General features: G+C 49.0%; 2 protein-coding genes and 1 long non-coding RNA gene across 4 annotated transcripts in view; 2 read left to right on the top strand and 1 right to left on the bottom strand.

Annotated features, from left to right (window-relative positions):
* Nucleotides 1-2,239: 2,239 nt before the first annotated feature.
* On the top strand, nt 2,240-8,483 carry ALAD (aminolevulinate dehydratase). The gene is made up of 11 exons (XM_032232557.1): nt 2,240-2,428; nt 2,539-2,589; nt 4,717-4,813; nt 4,913-5,048; nt 5,210-5,293; nt 5,733-5,821; nt 6,031-6,086; nt 6,228-6,315; nt 7,589-7,675; nt 7,782-7,911; nt 8,181-8,483. The coding sequence occupies exons 1-11, from the start codon at nt 2,316-2,318 to the stop codon at nt 8,246-8,248; spliced, it is 999 nt and encodes a 332-aa protein (XP_032088448.1). The 5' UTR covers nt 2,240-2,315; the 3' UTR covers nt 8,249-8,483.
* Nucleotides 8,484-11,398: 2,915 nt separating this feature from the next.
* LOC116518974 lies at nt 11,399-22,183 on the top strand. The gene is made up of 5 exons (XR_004256604.1): nt 11,399-11,600; nt 17,038-17,166; nt 17,262-17,371; nt 21,258-21,461; nt 22,105-22,183. It is a non-coding gene; the product is annotated as an uncharacterized LOC116518974 (long non-coding RNA).
* The window catches only part of STXBP1 (syntaxin binding protein 1), a 34,921-nt gene continuing 29,841 nt past the window's right edge, over nt 17,175-22,254 (bottom strand). Inside the window, exons 18-19 of one of the 2 annotated variants that reach the window (XM_032232556.1) lie at nt 22,061-22,215; nt 17,175-17,311 (exon numbers count right to left, since the gene is read on the bottom strand). In XM_032232556.1, coding sequence (XP_032088447.1) covers nt 17,229-17,311; nt 22,061-22,215 — 238 coding nt within the window. In that variant the 3' untranslated portion in view covers nt 17,175-17,228. Of the gene's footprint in view, nt 17,312-21,776; nt 22,216-22,254 lie in introns of those variants that run through there. The other variant, XM_032232554.1, reaches the window with a different exon arrangement.

Below are 22,254 nucleotides of genomic sequence, written 5' to 3'. Positions count from 1 at the left end.
ACCGTGCCCTGGACATCCAGCGGAGGCTGCCCACCTCTGCTTCTCAAAATAGGGGAGTCCGTGTCACCGTGAAGGACTTAGGAGAGGTGGCAGAAGTCCTGTCCCTTTCTTCTCTCTCTCAGGCAGACAATTTCCAGGGTGTGGTGAGTTTTTTAAGCACACGCATTTTCTAAGATGGAAAACGACCACTCCTCTAAGAGGTTGAAGGGTGCTTGCCTCAACAGTTGCCCACTCGAGGGCTGAAGCTGTTGCCCGTTGTCTTTAGCGTGGGAAGAGGGGAGAACCTCAGTGGGGCCACAGGGCAGTGGCGCAGGGTAGGAGGGCGAAGGAACTTTCTTGGGTTCTGGAAAGGGCTTGAAGCAGTTCTCGTGGGCATGGGTTCAAAGGATGAGGGGAGGCCTCCTCCTGACCAATGCCAGCTTGGATAAATGACCCCTCTCCACATTTTCTACCTCTTTGGTGTTTCTCGAGAGCTTCCTCTGCCAACTGTTGTCCCAAGGGGGCGGGGTGGGTTGTTGGTCTTTGCCCACTTGGATACGAGTCAACCCGTTGTTGATCATTTCCATGGTGTGGAGGTTAAAACTGTGGCACACGTCAGCAAGAGCCGAAGGCCGCCTGTCCCGCCTGTGAATTGGGATGGTGGTGCGGAAAGGCCCGATGAGGCCTGGCATAGGGGGAAAAGTACGCGCGTTTGCACCCGCCTCGGGTAGCTTGGCGTTCCTGGCAATACGAGATGCTTCCCGAGATTGGCATCACTGCTACCTTGGAGAGTTGCATCCATCCTAAACGTCATCTTGGAAAGAAAAGAAAAAAAAGATAACAGAAGAATTTTAAAAAGTATATACAAAAATAAAAAAAAAATATTTTTAGGCCAGAGTTTTCTACAGGTATTAATGAATATTTTTCTTAATCCTCATAAGTTTTACTGTGTTTAATATTTCTTAATACCGGTAGCATTAATTTATACTTTTGTAGCGACACACTATTTTTATAAAAACGCCACCACTTGGCTTGTCTTCGTGATGAGGGGGGGGGGATTGTGTGAGGGCAATGTGCTGACCCATGTACTGTATTTAAAAAGAGAAAAAAAGTTATCTACTGTCACGCTTGCTGTGTGTTAATAAACAAAAAGGAAACTTGTGCAGTGTTACATCTTCTGTACTGGGGAGGGAAGGCCAGGCCAGGAAGGCGGTGGGGAGGGGGACACCTGGGAGAACCCTGAAGGCAGAAGCCGGCCTTGCAGGGGCTCCGTGGGTGGTGGGCGAGGCTGTGGGGAGACTAGCTGGCTCTAAAGGCCCTTTGGGAACGGGGCCTCAAAGGCCGAAGGGGCCTGGCAAAAGCGGAGCCAAGCGAGGTGGGCTTTAGGTGTGCGTAGATGCGGCCTAGAACTGTGATGGGGCACATGCGCCCTTGCCAGCTGCTCTTTGTGGGCACTGGAGCACAGCCTGACAACGGGCCGAAAAATGGGCAAAACCCAGGGCATTTTTGGTTGCCAGACAGCTGGTCTTTGTGGGCACCAAAGCTCCAGAAAACGGTCTGCAAACAGCCCGCTTTTTGACCATTTTCCAGGCTGTTTTCAGGTCGTTTTGGGGGGCCAGAAAATGGCCAAAGAAACAGGCCAGCTGGTGTGTGTGTGGGGGGGGGGGGTTCCGTCCCACACGCATGCGCATTCCAGTTGGGCCCTGGGTGCCGTAGAGCAGTGGTCTCCAACCTTGGCAACTTTAAGACCTGTGGACTTCAACTCCCAGAGTTCCTCAGCCAGCTTTGCAAAGCTGAGGGACTCTGGGAGTTGAAGTCCACAGGTCTTAAAGTTGCCAAGGTTGGAGACCACTGCCGTAGAGGTTCGCCGCCCCTGGCCGAGAGGCTGGATCGATGGCCCCGCATTGGAACCGCTGCGATGGGTCTCCAAAGCGGCGGCCGGCCAGAAAAGGCCACGTGTCCCCCCCCCAATAAACGACCGGGGAGCCTCGGGTCAGGGAGGCGCCGAGGCTGGGAGGGAATTTGGGCGCGCATCTCGGCCGGTTCGGCTGGAGGAGCGGGGGGGGGGGCTGCGCGGCGGGAGCGCTCAGGGGTCCAAACCGGGGACCTTTTAAGACTGAAGCCGGGGGATTCTGGGAGTTGAAGTCCCCAAGTGTGGGCAGCCCTGGGCTGGGGTGGGGGGAGCGCCGCGCTGGGCCTTGAAGCGGGGCGGGCCTTCGGGGAGAGGCAGGGGGGGAGCAGCCGCGGCTCCGCCCGCCAGGGCGGCCTCCCTGCTGGGGGAGGGCCCGGGGTCCAGCGGCGGCGGAAAGCCTGGCACTCGGGGAGCGAGCGGCGCGATGCAGGCTCAGCCGCCGCTGCACAGCGGCTACTTCCACCCGGGGCTTCGCGCGTGGCAGGCGACGGCCGCCGCCCTCCACGCCCGGCACCTCGTCTACCCGGTCTTCGTCACGTAAGTGCCCCGGGCGGGCGAGGAGGCAGGGCGGCCGCGGCGCCCCGGGAGACCCGCCTGGGAGCTTCCCTTCCCCCCCTGACGCCGCCTCCCTCCCTTGGCCCCTTCAGGGACAGCCCGGATGCCGTGGAGGAGATCGCCAGCCTGCCCGGCCAAGCTCGGTAAGTCGGCCTGGCGGCTTCCCCCCGACGGCGGCCAGAAGGCCAAAGAAGGGAGGCTGCCCGGCCTTCCTCTCCGGCGCCCTGAAAGCAGCCCCCCCCCCCGCTTTGGCCGCCTGTGAGCTGGAGTGGAGGGGGGGGGAGTCCTCGGGGGAGGCCTGTTCAGAAAGGGGGGCGGGGGGGGAGAGTTTGGGGTCTGGGGGTGGCAGGGAAGGTGGGGAGTAGAGGAGGAGGGGAAGGGGCCTCCTTGGATTTCCCCTGCCTCGGAATCCCCTCTTAAAGCTGCTTGGGGTTTTTTTTTGTGGGGGGGGGGAGAGGAGAAAAAACACATTTTAAAAAACTTTTTATTTTGTTCATGCAAAAATCCCATCTTTGCAACACACGAGGCTTCTTTTGCATATCGTGATTCTTTTATCTGTGCATGTAAGTCTTATATAACCATAACTATATATGCATATGTGTGTGTGTGTGTGTGTGTGTATGCGCATATATATATATGTGTGTGTGTGTGTGTGTGTGTATGTATGTATATGTATGTTTGCATGTATGTGTATGTTTGCATGTATGTGTGTATGTATATATATACATACATATACATACATACATACATACATACATACATACATGCGTTTATATTATTTCCTACATCTTTTTTCTTCCTTCCATATACAACTTTTTTTCCTTTTTTTTCTTTCTTTGTAAGCCACCCGGAATCCTCCGGGATTGGGCGGCCTAGAAATTTTAACAAATAAATAAATAAAACATTCTATATATTCTATGTCTAACAACCTTTATTACAATTGACTTGTTTTGTATCAATTTCCTATTATTTATTTGCTACAGTCTATTTTGTATTTCTGTCTTTTAATCCTTTCCCCAGTTTTGTAGTTGTTTCATTTTTTGCTTTAAAAAGCACATTTTAAAGCAACTCCAGGCTGGTATGTGTGGGTGTGTACACACACACACACAAACGTACACACATACACACACACACTCTTTGCTTGGACTTGTGCATGAGCTGGGAGATAGAAGCCTTCGTAGAAGCTCCTCTTTCCCCCGAGGAAAACTTTCATAAGAGAAAAACTTCCCATCGGTTGCTGCCCGCTGGAGATAACAGCCTGTGGAAACCCCAGCCCAGCCCCTGGGGAGATGTCAGGGTGTGCCCGTTACTCCCTCAGCCTGCTTGTGCAAGGAACAGGCACGTGCATGTATGTGCGTGAGCTCGGAGAAGCCACCCCCCCCCCTCTCTCGCCACACGCATGGCTGCTTTGATCCCCATCGTTAGTGAAGATTGAGTCTGGCGATCCATGTGAAAAGCCAAACTTCACTTTCAATTGACATGTCGCTCTCTAGAGAAGCAGAGTGGGGTGGATCACACTCTCTGTAGTTCTATAGATAGTTTAATTTTCTTTCATTTGGGGGGGGGACTCTATGCGGGGAGCTGGAATTGGCCAGCCGAGCCTGCAGTGCCCCCACACCCACCCCCGCCAGATATTTGAAAACTTTATTGCCATTGTACACAGTATACCCCTACAAGGAAATTCACATGACACCTGGAGACCAGGCCCAACACACATGACAATCCCCGAACACCCCCCACCCCCACCCAAAAAATCCCCACCCCTAAACCGCCCAAGCGTTCACACAACAGCCCAAGTAATGTTGATGGTGGCCCTTTAGTTCATTGCTGAGTGCAATGATAGCTCTGGGATAAAAGCTTTTTCAGAAGACGCGCGGTCCAAGTTTTAATTCTTCTGTATCTTCTGCCAGAAGGCAACAGTCCAAAAAGATTGTAATCAGGATGGGAAGAGTCTCTCGAGAATGTTGTGCAACTTCCTCGAACGGGGAGATGCGAAGACGTCATCCGGGGCTGCTCGCTGGAGCCTTCGGTGATATTCTGGGCAGTTTGAATGATTCTCCGGAGAGCTTTTTTTGTCCGCTGGAGAGCTGCTCCCATACTATGCAAGAATGCCGTATGTCAGGACACTCTCAATGCTGCTGCGATAGTAGGACAGAAGTAGATATGGGCCCCATCATCTCTGGGTTCAAACCTCTTGGCTGTTTGGGCTCTGCTCCCATTCTGTGAGTCGCCCGCTTGAGCTGACAAGTGACTCCTTCCCCTCCCACCAGGCACGGGGTGAACAAACTGGAGCAGCTGCTGGGCCCCCTGGTGGCCGATGGGCTGACCTGCGTGCTGATCTTCGGCGTCCCAAGCCGGGCCATGAAGGTGCACTCCTCAGCTGCGGTTGAGCCCCGGCTCCTGGGAAGAGGGTCTTACTTCTAGGCGGCCAGGTGGGCAGCTGCTTCTCCCCTCTCTGCTCCACAGGACGAGCGTGGCTCTGCAGCCGATGCCGATGACATGCCCGTCATCCAGGCCATACGGACGATCCGCGCTTTGTTCCCCCAGCTGCTGATTGCATGTGATGTCTGCTTGTGCCCTTACACCTCCCATGGGCACTGCGGTGAGTGCTGCTGGCCTTGGAAAGGACTAGAAGCTCGGTATTCAGAGGTCGAAGTGGCGTTGGCAGTAAGCCCCTGGGCTGCCCCCTCCCTTTTGATCTGGGGCCAAGAGGCACAGAGTGCCCGGGAAGGCAGGGAAAGTAGCACAAGCCTTGCCTTTTAGGTCTCCTTCGGCAGGATGGCACCCTTCAGAACGAGGCCAGCTGCCGGAGACTCGCTGAGGTGGCCCTGGCCTACGCCAAGGCAGGTAAGGTGCTTACGAGGTGGGTTGCAGGGCGCTGCTGGGCGGAGTAGGCAGAACTGCATAGGCTGCTCCTTAGCTGAGGTGAGGCTAGACACCCCCCCCCAACAGTCAGGACCCTGCCCCCCCTGCTTGCCCCTTAGCAATAGCAATAGCAGTTAGACTTATATACCGCTTCATAGGGCTTTCAGCCCTCTCTAAGCGGTTTACAGAGTCAGCATATCGCCCCCAACAACAATCCGGGTCCTCATTTTACCCACCTCGGAAGGATGGAAGGCTGAGTCAACCCTGAGCCGGTGAGATTTGAACAGCCGAACTGCCGAACTAGCAGTCAGCTGAAGTAGCCTGCAGTGCTGCATTTAACCACTGCGCCACCTCGGCTCCTGAACTTCAGTTAGAGAAGCTGCCACCAGAGAAGTTCACCCCTCCTGCCACCTTTCCCCAGGTTGCCACATTGTGGCCCCCTCGGATATGATGGACGGGCGCATCTATGCAATCAAGGAGGCCCTGGTTGCCAACAATCTGGGCAATAAGGTGGGTGTGAGGGACTAAGCAGGCTCTGAACAGGTGCGGCCAGGAGCCTCTTTCCTAGGTCGCTGGAAGAGGAGAATTCAGTCCGGAGCTGCTTTCAGAGGCTTCCCGGGTTCTGAACAGCTCGGAGGGGGGAAGGGCTCTGTGTGGGGGAGGGGCTCGGGGTCTGGGCAGATGTGGGGCGCATGACTGCTGCGCTGTTGTCCCTGCAGGTGTCAGTCCTGAGCTACAGCGCCAAATTTGCTTCCTGCTTCTATGGCCCTTTCAGGTGAGGGCTGCCGGAGGTGTGTTTGGTCAGGGAGGAGGAGGGGGATCCCCCGTCACCGAAGGTGCCGTCGTAGAACTTGATGGGGCCGCTTTGGTGTCTGGGGAGCGAAAGGGCTCACCTGTTTTCTTCTGGCTTGCGTAGAGACGCGGCCTTATCCAAGCCCGCCTTCGGGGACCGACGGTGTTACCAGCTTCCTCCAGGATCTCGAGGGTTGGCTTTGCGGGCAGTGGTGAGTGGCCTTGGGAGACAGCCAGCTGGGCTGGTGGAGCAAATGGGCCCTGAGGGCACGACTGGATGCTCTCTTACTGGAGGAGGGCTATGGATTTTGAACGTCTGGGAACCTATGCGAAAAAGGGCAGAAGCGCCCAGAGGAATCGCTGCTGGAGCCGGCCCAACTGGACCGGCTCCTTGCTACCCCTTGGGCTGTTGGCTGTGCCAAGGGCAGTGATGCCCTCCAGCCTCTCAGCCAGATCTTCCCCCAATCTCAGCTTTAGCCTGGCCCTTTTATTAATTTACTGTGAATTCCGCTCACTCACATCCAGCAAAGTCTTTCAAGGGAGGATTTACGGTCACAGACCTTATCTCGCTTGGAGAGCTGCCAGGCCAACATCTGCAGAACTTTGCAAGGAGTCTCGGAGAGTCAGGAACCAATGAAGCGAACTAATTGTCTCCTGCAAACTCCACTCCCCTGGGAGGGGCCATTCATCATCCATCTGTGGCCTTCCTCCCAAATCAACCCCTGTTCCTTAGCTGTTCCCTTCATCTGGCAGCTCTGCTCATGCGCACACTGGGAACAGGCTCCAGCTGTTCTGCCTCACTGGCGTCTGACTCTGAAAGCAGCTGATAACTGGCATATGGCCCTGGCCCCTGCTCTGCCTCTGACACAGAGCCCTCACCAGAGCCTTCCCCAGACTCCAGGACTGGCCCATCTTCCTCCCCAACCTCCCCACTGTCCGAATCTGCTGCCAGCTCTGCGGTGAGCCACAACAGAGTCCAGAGGGAGGAGTCATCTATGGCCAAATGTCTGTTGTGGGAGATGGTGGCCCATTCTCATGGACTCCCTGGCCCAGGAAGGGGGAGGGAGGCTGGCTGCTTGACCCCATTGACGAGCTTCCACGGGGGTGGGGGGGATTCAGTCAAGGCAGACTGTTTTCTGCAAGGGATTGGGGGAAAATCTCTGCAGATTGGAGAGGTCAGCCTGTCAGAGGATTTGCCTTTTGCCCTATCTGAGAAAGTGCTTTAAAGGGCTGTTGGGGAACAGACGACACCCCCACCCCCACAAGCAAGGGAATGTGTATTGCTGTGTGTTGTGTTGCCAAGATGTCAGCCCACTAAACAAGCTCTTGTGTGTGTGTATTTGTGTGGCCGTTCCACTTGACCACTTGGCTGCCCATTGAAGGAAGCTGTTGGGCTCAGCTCCTGCCTGTCTTGTGAAGTGGCTCTGCTAAACTCCACCCCCCCACCATGACCTCCCTCTGCTGTATTCCCCTCCCCCACACCAGGACCGGGACGTGAAGGAGGGGGCAGACATGCTGATGGTGAAACCTGGGATGCCCTACCTTGACCTGGTGCGGGAAGTGAAGGACAGAGTAAGCCACTTCCTCCCCCCTCACCGCCCCTGAGAGCGGCCAGTAGTGGTGGGTGGGTGCCTGGCCCCCCTCCCCCTGCTGAGAAATGTGCCCTGTGTTTCCCCAGCATCCCAACCACCCCCTGGCAGTCTACCACGTCTCGGGAGAGTTTGCCATGCTGTGGCACGGGGCGCAGGCCGGGGCCTTTGACCTGAAGGCGGCAGTGATGGAGGCCATGACCAGCTTCAGGCGAGCAGGTGAGCGGGGGAGGAAGGGCAACCAGGGAACCCCAAAGCCAGTGCCCAGGATAAGCGGGGAGAGAGGAGAGAGGACTGCAGCTGGAAGTGCCAAGAAAGCGGAAGTTGGATTCCCGGGAGAAGAACACCAACAGGCCGGCTTGGCTGTGGAGGATGGTCCTTTCACTGGAGGAGCCGACGGGCCGGTTTCCAGCCACGAGCCGACTTCTGAAGAAAAAAGAAAAAAGCTTTTAGCAGATGCTTCATTTGGGAAAACGCTTGTCTTGCAGGAGCCGATGTCATCATCACCTATTATGCGCCTAATCTTCTCCAGTGGCTGAAGGAAGAGCAGGCGTGAAGGGGGTCCCTGGCCTGGCTGCCAAGAGGGAAACACGGGACATGCCAGCAAGCACGTTTGGGCTGCCCAAGGGGGGGGAAACTTTTCTTTTACAGCTTTTGGAAGATCTTGCTTCAAAGTTTCATGAAGTAGAGAAACTGGGCTGCTCCTAGCAACGTTGTAACCGGATTCCCAGTCCCCCTTCCTGATACACTTTCTTTTAAAAACAAAACATTTGCCTTTTAAAATACTGCCACAATGTTGTTGTTATTCCTCCCTGGGTTTTTTTTATTTTTTGCCCTGCTTAGTTGCAGAACATCCAGAGGCAATGGATGGCCTGAAAAGCAAAGCTCTCCCTTCGGGGAAGAGTAATCTCAGAGGGCCTTGTGAGCCACAACGAGGCCCATCCATCCTCTACCAAAAGGAAGAAAGAGGAAAGACATTTTTCACTCACTAACAAACAAACGAACAAAAACTTGTAAGCTTTAAGCATCTCGGTATCCTCCCTCAAGGGATTTTTCCCCCCCTACACAGGTATTTGGCATGTAGAATTTTACCTGCAGTTTCCATTTGAGGCTTTGCGTATCTCCGTTTGACTTACAGAGTCACTTAAGCAAAAACCTTGTTAAAGAAACAATCTCATGATTCACTTCTGTTACCGTAAAGGAGGAGTTGCTCCGCCCACATGGCCTAGAGAGGAAGGAAAACCGCTACTGCCCGGTCCTGCCCTCGCCAATGTGGTTGGCATTCAGGGCGGTTCATTCAACTGGGCTTCAACAGACGATCAACAGAAGACTTCGGCCATGTTAGACCCGCCATTCGGCTTGGCATGAGACATACACACCAGGCCATTTTGTCTGATTCAGTAAACCATGAATTCCCATTTGGCTCCATGCGTGAACCCTCTTCTTCTGTTCATGCGAGCCCCTGCCCTTGCTGCTGGCTAGGCCACCCCCTGAATTGGGCACCGCTTCTCTCCTTGCATGAGCGCTGGAAGCCAGGCACCTTCTGGGGTGCAGACTTGATGCTCTGTGCCTTTCTCCTAGCAGGTGGGCCCTTTCACATCGCTCCACTTTGCTCTGCTTTATTCAAGCCACTTCTGGCTGCTTTCCTCTCCTTCCTTCTTTAAATCTACGTGAAAGCTGACGAAAAATAAAATTCTAGCATTTATGGAGAGGGGGAAAAATTACTATAGGCACAGATAGACCTCTGCTGCTGCTATAGATGGAGAAATCATTCTGTGGAGCCAATAGGAGAGATTGGGCTGTGGAAATGGGGGTGCTGCGTTGGTGGAAGGACCTGAAGAGAGATGGAAGGTGCTCCCTTCAAGGGAGAAAGAAGTGGCGGCTGCATTGCATGTCCTCATGCCATTGATTCTCCATCCCCAGGTCCTGGTGAAAGGCTGGGCCCTTGGAAAGCCTTCTGCTTGCTTGGTAGATGGCACAGGAAGCCCGATGCATGGAAACATACCAGTTTCCAGAATTGTTTGTGTGACCTTGTGGGGAAAAGAGGTGGGGAGAGGAAATCCGATAGGTTGTGCAGCCCTGGGCTGCTCCTGCTGAAGCCCCGCCTTCCCTTCAGCCTGCATCTGTTTAACCGGTTTGGCTGCCTATCAATCGAAATGCAGGAGCAAATCTGATCGGGAGGTAAAGGAACCTGTGGGCTCCAATAGGGAAGTGTTAAAAGAAGGCAGCTGGATTTCGGCAATTGCTTCTAGGGGGAGGAAAACTGCAGTTTTGACAAATCTTAAAACCCAAAGTAAATTCAATAAAACCAACATAATCGTAGGAGGCTGCATCAGCAGAAGCCCAGCTTTCTTGCCTTTAGGTTGGCCAGGGCAATAGGGCCTGCAAATGGAGCCAATATGGAATTGTAACTACAGCCAGACACAGAAATACTTTGGGGGGGGGGCAAGGGGATTCTCACAGGCACACGACACTTTCGCATGATTCCCACCATCGGGAGAAGAAACTTCCAACAGCCACAAGGCAGTGGAAGAGGTTAATCGCTTTGGCGTGTTCCAGAGCAAATGTGAGTATTCCAGACGAGTTTACAGACTTAATATGCAGTCGTGATTGATTCAGGAAGGAGATGTTACTTTACGTGCAATCTTTCTGTCCCAGTTGTCCAGGCATGTTCTCCTTTGCTAGTGATACTTTGGCAGCGAAAGTCAGTCCTGCAGTCAAAGAAGGAACTCTTTTAGTGGGACTGCACAGTTGTTAGTCTGGATCTTTATTATTATAATAATGTTATTAACATTAGTAGGGCAACAGGAGGCTCAGAAGAAGGAATCCTGCCTCTTTAAACCGAGCTAAAAAGATCTACCATGGTCTCAATGCTAACAGTATTGAGTGAATACAAGAGTGCCATCCCGTGGTCAAAGCAGATATTGCAGCCACCGAAAGGGAAAAAAAACTTAAGGGCATTTTAATATTCTGTGGCTATTGAAGCCATCCTAGGCCTTTTAAACTCGATTTGAGGCTTTTGAAACATGATTCATTCTTCTGTGTTGCTTTCGCAGCCCGCGGGAGCGGGAAAGTGCCATCCTGTGGCCCAAAAAGAAATAGCCACAAAAAACCCCTTTCAATGGGATTTCAAATTTATTCTGTTTCTATTATTAAATGCTTTATTAATATTAAAAGGGCAACGGGAGCCCAGGGAAAAGTGCCATCCTGTGGCCCAAAAAGAAATAGCCACAAAAAGAACCCTTTTAATGTGATTTCAATTTTATTATTCTGTATCTATTATTAAACAGACAAAGTAACTCTACCTGCAGCTTCCCGCCCCCCACCCATTTTGTCCATGGGCCATTAAAGCCTGAGCTAGTCCCTTTACATAATAAAGAGTTGTCCCCTTCAGCTCCAGGGAAGATGGGATTAAGGCATGATAATATTGGCTCTTTATCCAACTCCCCACATGGCATCTGAGGACTAAACCAAACCTGGATTCAAAACGCAGCCTAGAGAATTTCCCCTGCATGGAGTCTGACAACCAATCAGAATACATTTCTTACACAGGAACAGGAAACAGAGAGGTGGGGCCGAACAGGTTGTAAAACGCCTAGCAAGCCCCTCCCTCACTCTATTTCTCCACCAACATTGAAGCAAGAGCTCACCTTTTCTGTTCAGGACTCAAGCCATGTGGTCCTGTCCACCATTAAACCATCTTTCCAAGCAGCCTCCATGTCTCCAGTGTCTTTTCCCCCACTTGGAGCTCAACCTAGAAGGACATTTCTTTCATCACCTTAAAAGTGAGTTTAAAAGGTCTACGGTGGCCTCAATGCTAATGCTAAAGGACAGAAAACAGTGTCCTCCTCGGTCAAAGGAAGTGTAGCAGCCACCAAAAGAAATACACATTTTAATGGCGTTTTAAGGTTAGTATCCTTTATTGTTAAAACGTTACTAATATTTATAGGCCACCATAGGCCTTAACTCGGTTTAAGGCTTTTGAAGCATGATTCATTTTTCTGCTCCTGTGCTGCAGCAAACGTGCCTCTTGTTGCCCTATTAAAATTAATAAGGTTTTAATAACGATACGGGATAATAGCTCTAAAATCCCATTAAAAAGGTCGGTTTCTTTTTGTGGCTACAATACCTGCATTGACCACAGGAGGGCAGTTTTCTATCCCATTAACATTGCCTCAATGCTATTGCCAAGAGACGGAAACTCTGCCATCCTGTGGTCAAAGGAGGAATAGCGAACACAAAAAGAAAGAAACCCTTTCAACGGATTCTAAATGGTTTATTCTGTATCTTTATTATTAAACGCCTTTTTATTACCATTCGTAGGGTATTGAATTGAATTGAATTGAATTTTATTATTTGTATGCCGCCCTTCTCCGGAAGGGACTCAGGGCGGCGAACAACTCAAAAGGGGGAAAAAGGGAACATAGAACAGAATACAAATAATTAAAATAGGCAAGAATCACACAACCACACAGTCGAGAGGGGAGGGAACTCATCACCCCCAGGCCTGCCGGCAAAGCCAGGTTTTGACGGCTTTTCGGAAGGCCTGGAGAGAGGTGAGGGTCCGAATCTCTGCGGGGAATTCGTTCCAGAGGGCCGGAGCTGCCACAGAGAAGGCCCTCCCCCGGGTGGTAGCCAGGTGGCATTGGCTAGTAGACGGAACCTGGAGGAGGCCGACCCTGTGTGATCTAATGAATCTTTGGGAGGTAATTGGCAGCAGGTGGTCTCTCAAGTAACAGGCCCGGGGGCTGCAACACAGGCACAGAAAAAATGGAATCTTGCTTTTAAAAGTGTTAAAAAGTGTATGTAATGGATGAGAATTTTATGTTGTCTTTTATGTTTAAAAATCAAAAAGAAATTTATATAAAAAAAGTGTTAAAACCAATTTTTTAAAACTCCTATTATGGCTTGAGTGCTATTGCTAAGGGATGGGAAACAGTGCCCTCGTGTGGTCCAAGCAGGTATAGCAGCCACCTGTTTTTGCATTTGGGCTCACAAAAAATCAGGATTTTTCCTCTTCTGGATGCAAAAAAAAAGCGAATTATTTTAAATTATGAAATTGACCCCTAATCTAATCTAGGCTACCTGGTCCCAAGGCAAGCCAATGGGAAAGAGCTAGATGTCTGCTAGGAACACAGCTGCCTTTGATGGGACTTGGTCCTGTGCCAGAATGGGTTTAAAAATGGGACTGGGGGCTCTGGATCACTGGACAGGAAGTCCCTGCTAAGGTTGAAGGTGGGAAGCAGCAGGCTACCTGGTCCACCTGGGCCCCAAGGCAAGCCAATGGGAAAGCACTAGATGTCTGCTAGGAACAGAGCTGCCTTAGATGGGACTTTCCCTGCTAAGGCTGAAGGACAGGCAGGAAGGCTTGGAAGAAGCGGGCTAACAGGTCTATGATGTTTTCATAAAATAACCCTCCCAACTTAAACTTTCTTCCATGGACCTCACCCCATTCCTAAGAGGTCCGTAAAGAGGGCTTGCATAAGCCCACCAGCGTGCCTTCCGTCCCTGTTCTACCATCCCCATTTATTTGTATAAAGTTACTTTACTCATATCCATGTTTACATTTATACCTGCTGTCTTGTATACATTTGACAAAGTGATAAATACAAATGCAAAATCATGCAGAAACTCCAGAGTTCTTTGGACAGCAAATTTTATTAATTCTCGAGTGCTTTTAAAATACAGAACAGCGATACAGAAAGAACACAGTTTTGTGCTTCAACATTGACATTTCAAGAAATCATACAGCATCCAGTTAATCCCTTCTGTGTTGAACGTGGCGTTTCCCCCGCCCCCTTCCCTTTCAATCATAAACCATTGGAATATAAATAACAATTGAACAGAACAAAAAGTGAAATCACGAAAGCAAACAAACAAGAAAAGAAAGACGTTCTCTAGAATCACCATGGTATGTATTTATATACACACACACACACACACACACAAAAGATTTATGCAGAGCGAGATGGAGAAAGGGAGAGTCTGAATAATTTTGCAGTGCAAAAATATACCAGGTTCAGAATCGACGGACTCATAAGAGCAAGGGAATGCTATAAAAAGCTATAAGCAATAATAGATATTTTTCTCCTCCTTCCATCAGCTGGGAAGTCAATGCTCTGCAATGGGGAATTAAGAGGAAGGGGACAAGATAGATAGATGTAGACAGACAGACTGACAAACAGACAGATGATAGAGACAGACAGGCAGATGCTATACACTTGATAGAAGATAATAGAATGGATGGCGAGAGAAAGTTTAGATAGCAATAGCAGTTAGACTTATATACCGCTTCATAGGGCTTTCAGCCCTCTTTTAAGCGGTTTACAGAGTCAGCATATCGCCCCCACAGTCCGGGTCCTCATTTCACCCACCTCGGAAGGATGGAAGGCTGAGTCAACCTTGAGCCGGTGAGATTAGAACCCCCGAACTGCAGATAGCAGTCAGCTGAAGTGGCCTGCAGTACTGCACCCTAATCACTGTGCCACCTCGGCTCTTAAATGATAGACAGACTATACACTTAGATGATAACAGATAGATGGATGGGTGGGTGAGTGGATGGATGGATGATAGATTGGATAGCTAGATGGATGATAGATAGGATAGATAGATAGATGGATAGATAGATGATAAAGGCAGGCAGATGATAGATAGAATGGATGGAGAGAGAAAGGATAGATGATAAATAGGTATAGATAAAATGAATGAAAAAGGGTTGATGGGAGATCACTAGGTAGCTAGAGTGAGTGAGAGACAGATGCAGAGATACAGATCGGCCAATCTCCAGTAAATACTCAGATGCATCCATTCACCTCCACTCTACCCTGAAAAGGAATTACTGGGTCGTAAAAAGGGGATGTAAAGATAGAAGCAGATAGACAATAGATAAAGTGATAGAGGGAAACGTTTTTGACCCAGGTTTAAATCAAAAAAGAAAAACCTACCAAAAATGTTCAGCAGAGGTGAACATGGCAGGAGCAGTAACTCTTGTCTTTCAGGCTGGAGTAGAGTTTCCTCAACGGAGAAAACAGAATATCTCTTTCTTTTCTCCAAAAACTGCATCAAGACCTCCAGAAGTGAGACATCACGCTAACTTGCTCAACTATGGAGACTCTTATAGCCCTCCCTACCTTCTAAGTCAGAAGAAGGTCAACCGTGAAGACTCCCAAGTGCTTCTTGGGTCAACCAGCCAACTGTGAAACCAAAATACAGCTTCGTGGGTGGTAGAAGAGTCCTTCTCTAAACTCATCCGAGGAAGTTGGAGAAACAGAAGCGAAGCTGGAAGGAGCAAGCTTTTGGGACACCCCAAGAGTCATCCATGGAGGTTCTCAATCATCAGAGTCATGGCAGCCCCAAAAATGCTTTTTTGAAAAAGCAACTGGACTTGGTTTCTTCCCCCTGGAAGACGTTTCGCTTCTCCTCCGAGAAACTTCTTCAGTTAGAACTGTAGAAGCTTCTTGGACGAGAAGCGAAACGTCTTCCAGGAAAAATCAAAGTCCAAGTGCCTTTGCAAAGAGCAGTTTTGTGTCTACTCCTAGTGTTGGGTAGGCAATATATATCTTTATACAACAACAAATGGTCGTTGTTGCTTTAAATGAGTGGATGTACTTAACAGCTGTAATTAACCTGAGAGACCGCCTCCTGACGATTACCTCCCATAGACCGATTAGATCTCACAGGTTAGGTCTCCTCCGGATTCCATCTGGCAGCCAATGTTGGCTGGCGACTCCCCGGGGGAGAGCCTTCTCTGTCGCAGCTCCAGCCCTCTGGAACGAGCTCCCCGTGGAAATCCGGACCCTTACTACCCTCCAGGCCTTCCGCAAAGCCGTTACGTCCTGGCTGCTCCAGCAGGCTGGGGGGCTTCCGAAATATCCAGCCCCACGGAAACTGTGACTGTTGTGTATTTTAAAGTGTTGTTTTGTTTATTTATCCCCTTCCCTTGTTTATTGTAAGCCGCCCGGAGTCCTTCAGGAGTGGGCGGCATACAAGACCAATAAACATCAACATCACCTTTACTATAAGAAGGAGTCAAGAGAGCTCACTCTCTCTCTCTCTGCTTGTCCTATGCTTGATGACTGGAATGTGAACTGCGACTGTAAGCAATGGTTTGTTCTTTGAATTGTGTTTGGACAAGTATCTACTATCACTGCTTGTGAAGCAATTATCAGTAGTAAAGCTACTTGTTTTTACCAGCAGTGTCTGAAACACTATTCGTGTGTTTCTACTAGCAACATTCTTTCTCTCTAACTGTACATTCCGCTGCACTACTTTTTGTCTCCCAACGGAGATACCCCTAACAGAGGCAATGCCAAAAGACATATTTGAGCCATGTTGGGGAGGCTCTTCTTAAAACTAAGCGGGGGAATGCAAGATTTAGGGCATTTAGACTCTACCTTTCTCAACTTATCCATCCTCGTAGGAAGTGGTAGGATGAGCTGAAAGGCAACGAGGAGGAAAAATAACTCTCGGTCTCCCAAACGGGCTATAAATCTCACCGATCAATTTCAGGTGGTTTCCAGAAGCAAATTAGGTCCCTCTATTATTATTTTTAAATTTCTTTGCACCAAAATAACCACCACGAGCTTCCAAGGATATTCACTGGCCAGCAGGCCTCGGCAAAGTTTAAAGCCATTAGGAGAACTGAGATGGGACAAGCAATCTTGGTTTGTTGGAACAGGCTTTGAGAAAGCAAAGTAAAGCCGTGCTTCGGTGGAAAAACATGACCCAGATACGACAGGCTCCCAAAAGGGAAGAGGAGGAAGGAGAACAACCAAGTTACATCCAGAAAATATATGTATATACATAGAGAGATCGTTTTATCTCTCAAAAGCCAGCCTGGCTGCATATCAAGGAACTAAAGAATAAAACAGAACAAAAAACCAAGTAAGAAGAAATACATAATCCAGACGACAGCAATGTGAGAAGGGGGAGGGAAAGGGTTCGTTTAGTACAGTTATTTCCAAAAATGCAAGCAAATTGCAACGCCTAGGAGACAATATATTCACAGTTTTGCATCCGGGGTAGGGGGGTGGGGGTTTAAGTACAGGATTACTGAGCCATAAATAGGTCACAAGCATTCGTCCATCCAAGCAGGGGGAAACGAAATAACGGGGAGGGGAACCAAAAGACAGATATTGAAAATATAATCCCCATTGTCTTAATCTCTCGAATGATGAAGCAGTGGGAACCTTCCAACATGGGCAGCTGACTCCCCTTTTTTATTTTCTTGGGTACATACAGAGATCCTATCTATAGTATAGAATATATTACTCTTTATCTTCCCCAGCCTCACTCATCCTTTAGACGCGATGCATATATTATTATTATTATTTGTTTCCTATTTAGCTCGGCTTCATACGAGGAAGGAATCGCGAGAAACTTCGGGGAGGGTCTTGAGTTTAAACTTGGAAGGGAGGCCCACAAGTCAACCGTGATGCCAGATATTCAACGATTCGGTTGATGTTTGGGGAGCAGGTGAGAGAGCGGGGGAGAGGGAGAGAGGAGGAGGAGGAGGAAAGGATGAAGACGATGGGTGTTTAACTGCTGCTTTCTTCATCCGGTTTGGTCAGTTTCTTCAGCGTATCCAGCAATTTCTGTGGGGTGAGGACATGTGTGGATCCTGGAAAAAGAAGAAGACGACACTCAGGTTTCAAAAAAAGGAAGAGCAGAAGAACACCAGGTGGGCTATCTGAGGTTTGGCAAACTGGACTACCACTCCCAGAATCCTTTGCCAGGTCAGCTGTGTTGCAGGGACTAGCAGCTCCTCAACCTCTAGATTACTGCAGAGCGACCATGGCAGTCATTTTGGGGAGCGCCACCCCCCCCCACCCCCAAAGGTTGAAAAGCTTTCAGCTCAGCTCAGAAGGGCGGCCCACCCCACAAAGGTCTCTGCTCTACGAAGACAGAGAAGGGGGAAGAAAGATTTTTATGGAGAGGGAGGGGAAACTCAAAATTGCCCACCCTTTGTGTCTATGGAGATTCTCAGTCATCCGGGTGACGGTTGTCCCTAAGGCACTCTTTCAAAAGGCAGCTGGGCTCCGTTTTTCCTTGAAGCGGTTTCACTTCTCATTCCCAGAAGCTTCCTTTCTTCTGGAAGAGAGTTCAGCCTTTAGACTGTTCAGTCAGAAGGGAAGAAGCTTCTGAGTTGACAAGCGAAACCTCTTCAAAAAAAAAATAGAGACAAGGTCCAGTTGTCTTTTGAAAAAGCCCCTTCCGGATGATGGCCCCACCCTTCCGCATCTAGGATTTCTTGGGATTTAAAGCAGGGAGGGATGTAGCCCCACCACTGATCCCTTTCCCTGCCACGAGACCAGGCCCATGTCAATACACACACACACACACCACACTAAGAGAAATGTTTGCAAAAGATTAAGCCTATGGAACTACATCTAAGCGCAGGAGGAAAAATAACTTGAAAGGAATCAATAAAAAACCACCCATCACCAAAAGAAATATATATATGTATGTATGTATGTACGTACATACGTATGTACGTATATACGTATATATACACATACATACACAGATATATATATACATACACACACATATATACATACACACATATACACAGAAACATATGTATATATACGTATGTATGTATGTATGTATGTATGTAAAAAAAATCCCCCAAAACCAATCAGACAGCAATCAAAGTGCAGTGAAGGAGACATGCAGACTTTGTCATGAAGTTCAAGAGCTGGGACATCATCCACCAAGAGGCAGCAGAAGGAGGCCATGTGGGACCATCTGGGCATGCCATGGCCACGAGGACTTCTTTCTCCTCTAACCCAGAAAAGCCAAATTAAAGCAGATGGGATTTTTATCCATACATGCCAATGGCCATCGCTTTAAGTTTGTTGTTAGTTGCGAAGTTGTGTCCGACCCATCGTGACCCCACGGACAACGTTCCTCCAGGCCTTCCTGTCCTCTACCATCTTCGGGAGTCCATTGAAGCTCACACCGACTGCTTCGGTGACTCCATCCAGCCACCTCCTTCTCTGTCATCCCCTTCTTCTTTTGCCATCAATCCTTCCCAGCATGAGGCTCTTCTCCAGGGAGTCCTTCCTTCCTTCTCATTAGGTGGCCAAAGTCTTTGAGTTTCCTCTTCAGGATCTGGCCTTCTAAAGAGCAGTCAGGGTGGATCTCCTCTAGGACTGACCGGTTGGATGGCCTTGCAGTCCAAGGGACTCAATGCAGGAGTCTTCTCCAGCACCAGAGTTCAAAGGCCTCCATTCTTTGGCACTCAGCCTTCCTTATGGTCCAACCTTCACAGCCATCCATGGCAACTGGGAAAACCACAGCCTTGACTAGACACACTTATGTTGTCTCTGCTTTTTAGGATGCTGTTTAGATTTGCCATCGCTTTCCTCCCCGGGAGCAGGCTTTAAGTTACGGAGTACCTGATTATGCTTGAGTCAGATACAGATGAACAGAGCTGGAAGGGGCCTTGTAGGCCATCTAGTCCAACCCCCCCCCCCAAGCAGGAGACCCTACACCATTTCTGACAGATGGCAGCCCAGTCTCTTCTTGAAAGCTTCCAGGAATGAAGCTTCTACAACTTCCAAAGGCAACTTCCGTTCCATAGGTTGATTGTTCTCACTGTCAGAAAATTCCTCCTTATTTCCAGGTTGAATCTCTCTTTGGTCAGTTTCCATCCATTATGCCTTGTCTGGCCTTGAGGTGCTTTGGAGAATAGCTTGGCCCCCTCCTCTCTGTGGCAGTCCCTCAAATATTGGAAGATGCTCTCCTGTCTCCCCTGGTCCTTCTCTTCACTAGACTAGCCAGGCCCAGTTCCTGCAACCGTTCTTCGTATGTTTTAGCTTCCAGCCCCCTAATCATCCTGGTTGCTCTTCTCTGCCCTCTTTCTAGAGTCTCAACATCCTTTTTATAGTGTGGTGACCAAAACTGGATGCAGGATTCTAGGTGTGGCCTTACTAAGGCTTTATAGAGTGGTATTAGTACCTCCCTTGATCTTGAGTGTATCCCTCTGTTAAAGACATGGAACAATAGATAAGAATTTGCAACGGGGCAAGCTTCCACAGCGATGCCCAAACATTGCTTGAAAACTTGACTTTCTAGTCAAGTTGGCAAGTTCTGCTTACAAGAAAATCATGGTCCAGTTTTGCATGGAAGCAGCCTCAAATACATTTTCAAAATTGTCGTTTTGAAGCAAACTTTTTCTCATACCAAGAAAAAGAAATCAGAAAAAAAGGAGGAGAGAGAAAGAAACCAATGGAAAAGCAAGAAAGAAAGGGATGATAGGAATATCAAAAGAAGCCCTTCCAGAGGGGGGGGGGAAGGAAGAGTTTCTTCTCAAGATAAATTGCTTTTACTTTTTTTAGTTCTCTTTGGCTCTCATTCCATAGTTGGAGCCTGTTCCTCAAAAGAGACCCTAGTAGAATCTCTGAAGTCGGGGTGTCTCAGATCCATGAGAAATTTGGTGGGAGTAAGAATGTGAGTAGAACCTGCGAGAAAATAGAGCGTGGGCTGACTCTTGGTGAAAAGAAAGAAAGAAAGAAAGAAAGAAAGAAAGAAAGAAGAGAATTAGGGAGGGAGGACGGAAAGAAAGAAATGGAAGGGAGGAAAATAAGAAAGGAGGGAAGGAAGAAAAGCAAGAAAGAAGGGAGAGAAGGAATGAATGAGAAAAAAAGGAAGGGAGGGAAGAAGGAAATGAAAGAGGAAGGGGAGGAGGGAAGGAAAGAAAGAAATGGAAGGAAAGTAATAAAGGATGGAAGAAAGAAAAGTAAGAAAGAAGGGAAGGGAGTGAGAGAGGAAAGAGGGAATTAAGGAGGAAGGAAAGAAAGAAAGGAAAGAAGGAAGGAAAGTATGAAAGGGAGGAAGGAAGTAAAGCAATTAAAAAGGGAAGGAAGGAGGGAATGAGAAAGAAAAAAGGAAGGAAATGAAAGAAAATGGAAGGGAAGAAGGAAGGAAGGAAAGTAAGAAAAAGGGGAAGGAAGGGATAGGGAGGAAAGAAGGACGGACGGAAAGAAAGAAAGAAAAGCAACATGCCGAAAAAATTTGTTTATGCCTTTTTTTAAAAAAAATCCTTACAACACAGTTCATTATCACCAAAAATCACTATGATGGAAGCAAGTGATGATACATGAAGCAGAATGTCAAGAGTAACACAATCACACAATCACACCTGGAGAGAGATAGCAAAGAAGGCAGCTGTGTGGGGGGGGGAATCAAATCTCATTGGGGGGGGGGGAGCTGCAATAGAACACCCCACAACCACATCTGCCAGAGTTAACTCTAAAAGGAAAAAATCGACATTCCAGATGCCTTCCCCGTCTCGATATCGATACGTACAGTATATAGATAATGGAAGGTTTAAGTTGCTGGACTGTTTAATCTCCCATCCTAATGCTTATTATTATTCTTTATAAAAAAAAATACAGATTGGGCTCTCCAAGTGGCACAACTTTAGGAAACTTTAAATTTAAAACTAAAATAAAAGAGGGTAAAACTCAGAACTGGGACATAAAGGAAGCTGCTTGGGAAATTTTGGAGATGAGCAAAAGTCAAAAGAATGTGAGTTTTATGAACGGGGGGGGGGGAAGATCCCCCCCTATAAATATGCTTTGCAGAAATGAACAACAATGGCCAATTAAACCCACTGCGGGAAGAGTGACGTTCAACATTAGAAGCGACACTAAACAAAAGCTGGAGACGTATCACACACGCTTTTGAACACACACAAAAATGAGATGGCACAAGGAAGGAGACAGCAGTGGAGAAGGAAATCCAAAAAGTTGAGTTCTTAGGTGAGAGGAGAAATTTGAGGAGGGGGGGGGAAACAACGGAGGAATGGGAAGATAGCAATTCAAAGGAGTGTTGTGGCCCACCAGCAGAGCTGGCAGAAGAGTTGGAAGGGACCTTGAAGATCTTCTAGTCCAATTCCCTGCTTAGGCAGGAAACCCTACGCTACTTCGGACAAATGGCTGTCCAACATCTTTAAAACATCCAGTGTTGGAGCATTCACAACTTCTGGAGGCCAGTTGTTCCACTGGTTAATTGTTCTAACTGTCTGGAAATTCCTCCTCAGTTCTAAGTTGCTTCTCTCCTTGATTAGTTTCCACCCGTTGCTTCTTGTCCTGCCCTCAGGAAAATAGATTGACCCCCCCCCATTTTTCTGGCAGCCCCTCAAATACCCTGAAGGGTTGTAGGAGTGGACGGGGAGAGAATGGGACAGGGCAGTGGGAGTAAGCATGTTCCCCAGGGAGAACACGTCTAGGAAGCCCTGAGTTTTGAGGCAGGAGGCCTAAAAGTCAAAGAGAAAGGTGAGGAGAGAGATGGAGATGATGGAGGGCAGAGGGGAGCAAGCAAGTATGAGCTGAAGACTCCAAGCTAGAGAAGGACTTACCTATCAACACCTCCCACTTTCCGCTGGCTTGTGTCACCTCGTAGGCGCAGCGCATCTCGCTCAGAGCAACCCCGCCCAGGATGAAAACAATGAGGCGAGGACCACTTCGGTATTCTCCGGGAGCCTTGTTCTTGTGCCAATGCCCATAGCGGGCGCTGAAGACGAGGAGTAAGGATGAAAAGGGGAAAATATAA

The sequence above is a fragment of the Thamnophis elegans genome, chromosome 16, assembly GCF_009769535.1.
Source record: "Thamnophis elegans isolate rThaEle1 chromosome 16, rThaEle1.pri, whole genome shotgun sequence".
NCBI lineage: Eukaryota > Metazoa > Chordata > Lepidosauria > Squamata > Colubridae > Thamnophis > Thamnophis elegans.
This window is presented reverse-complemented; position numbering and strand designations above follow the sequence as displayed.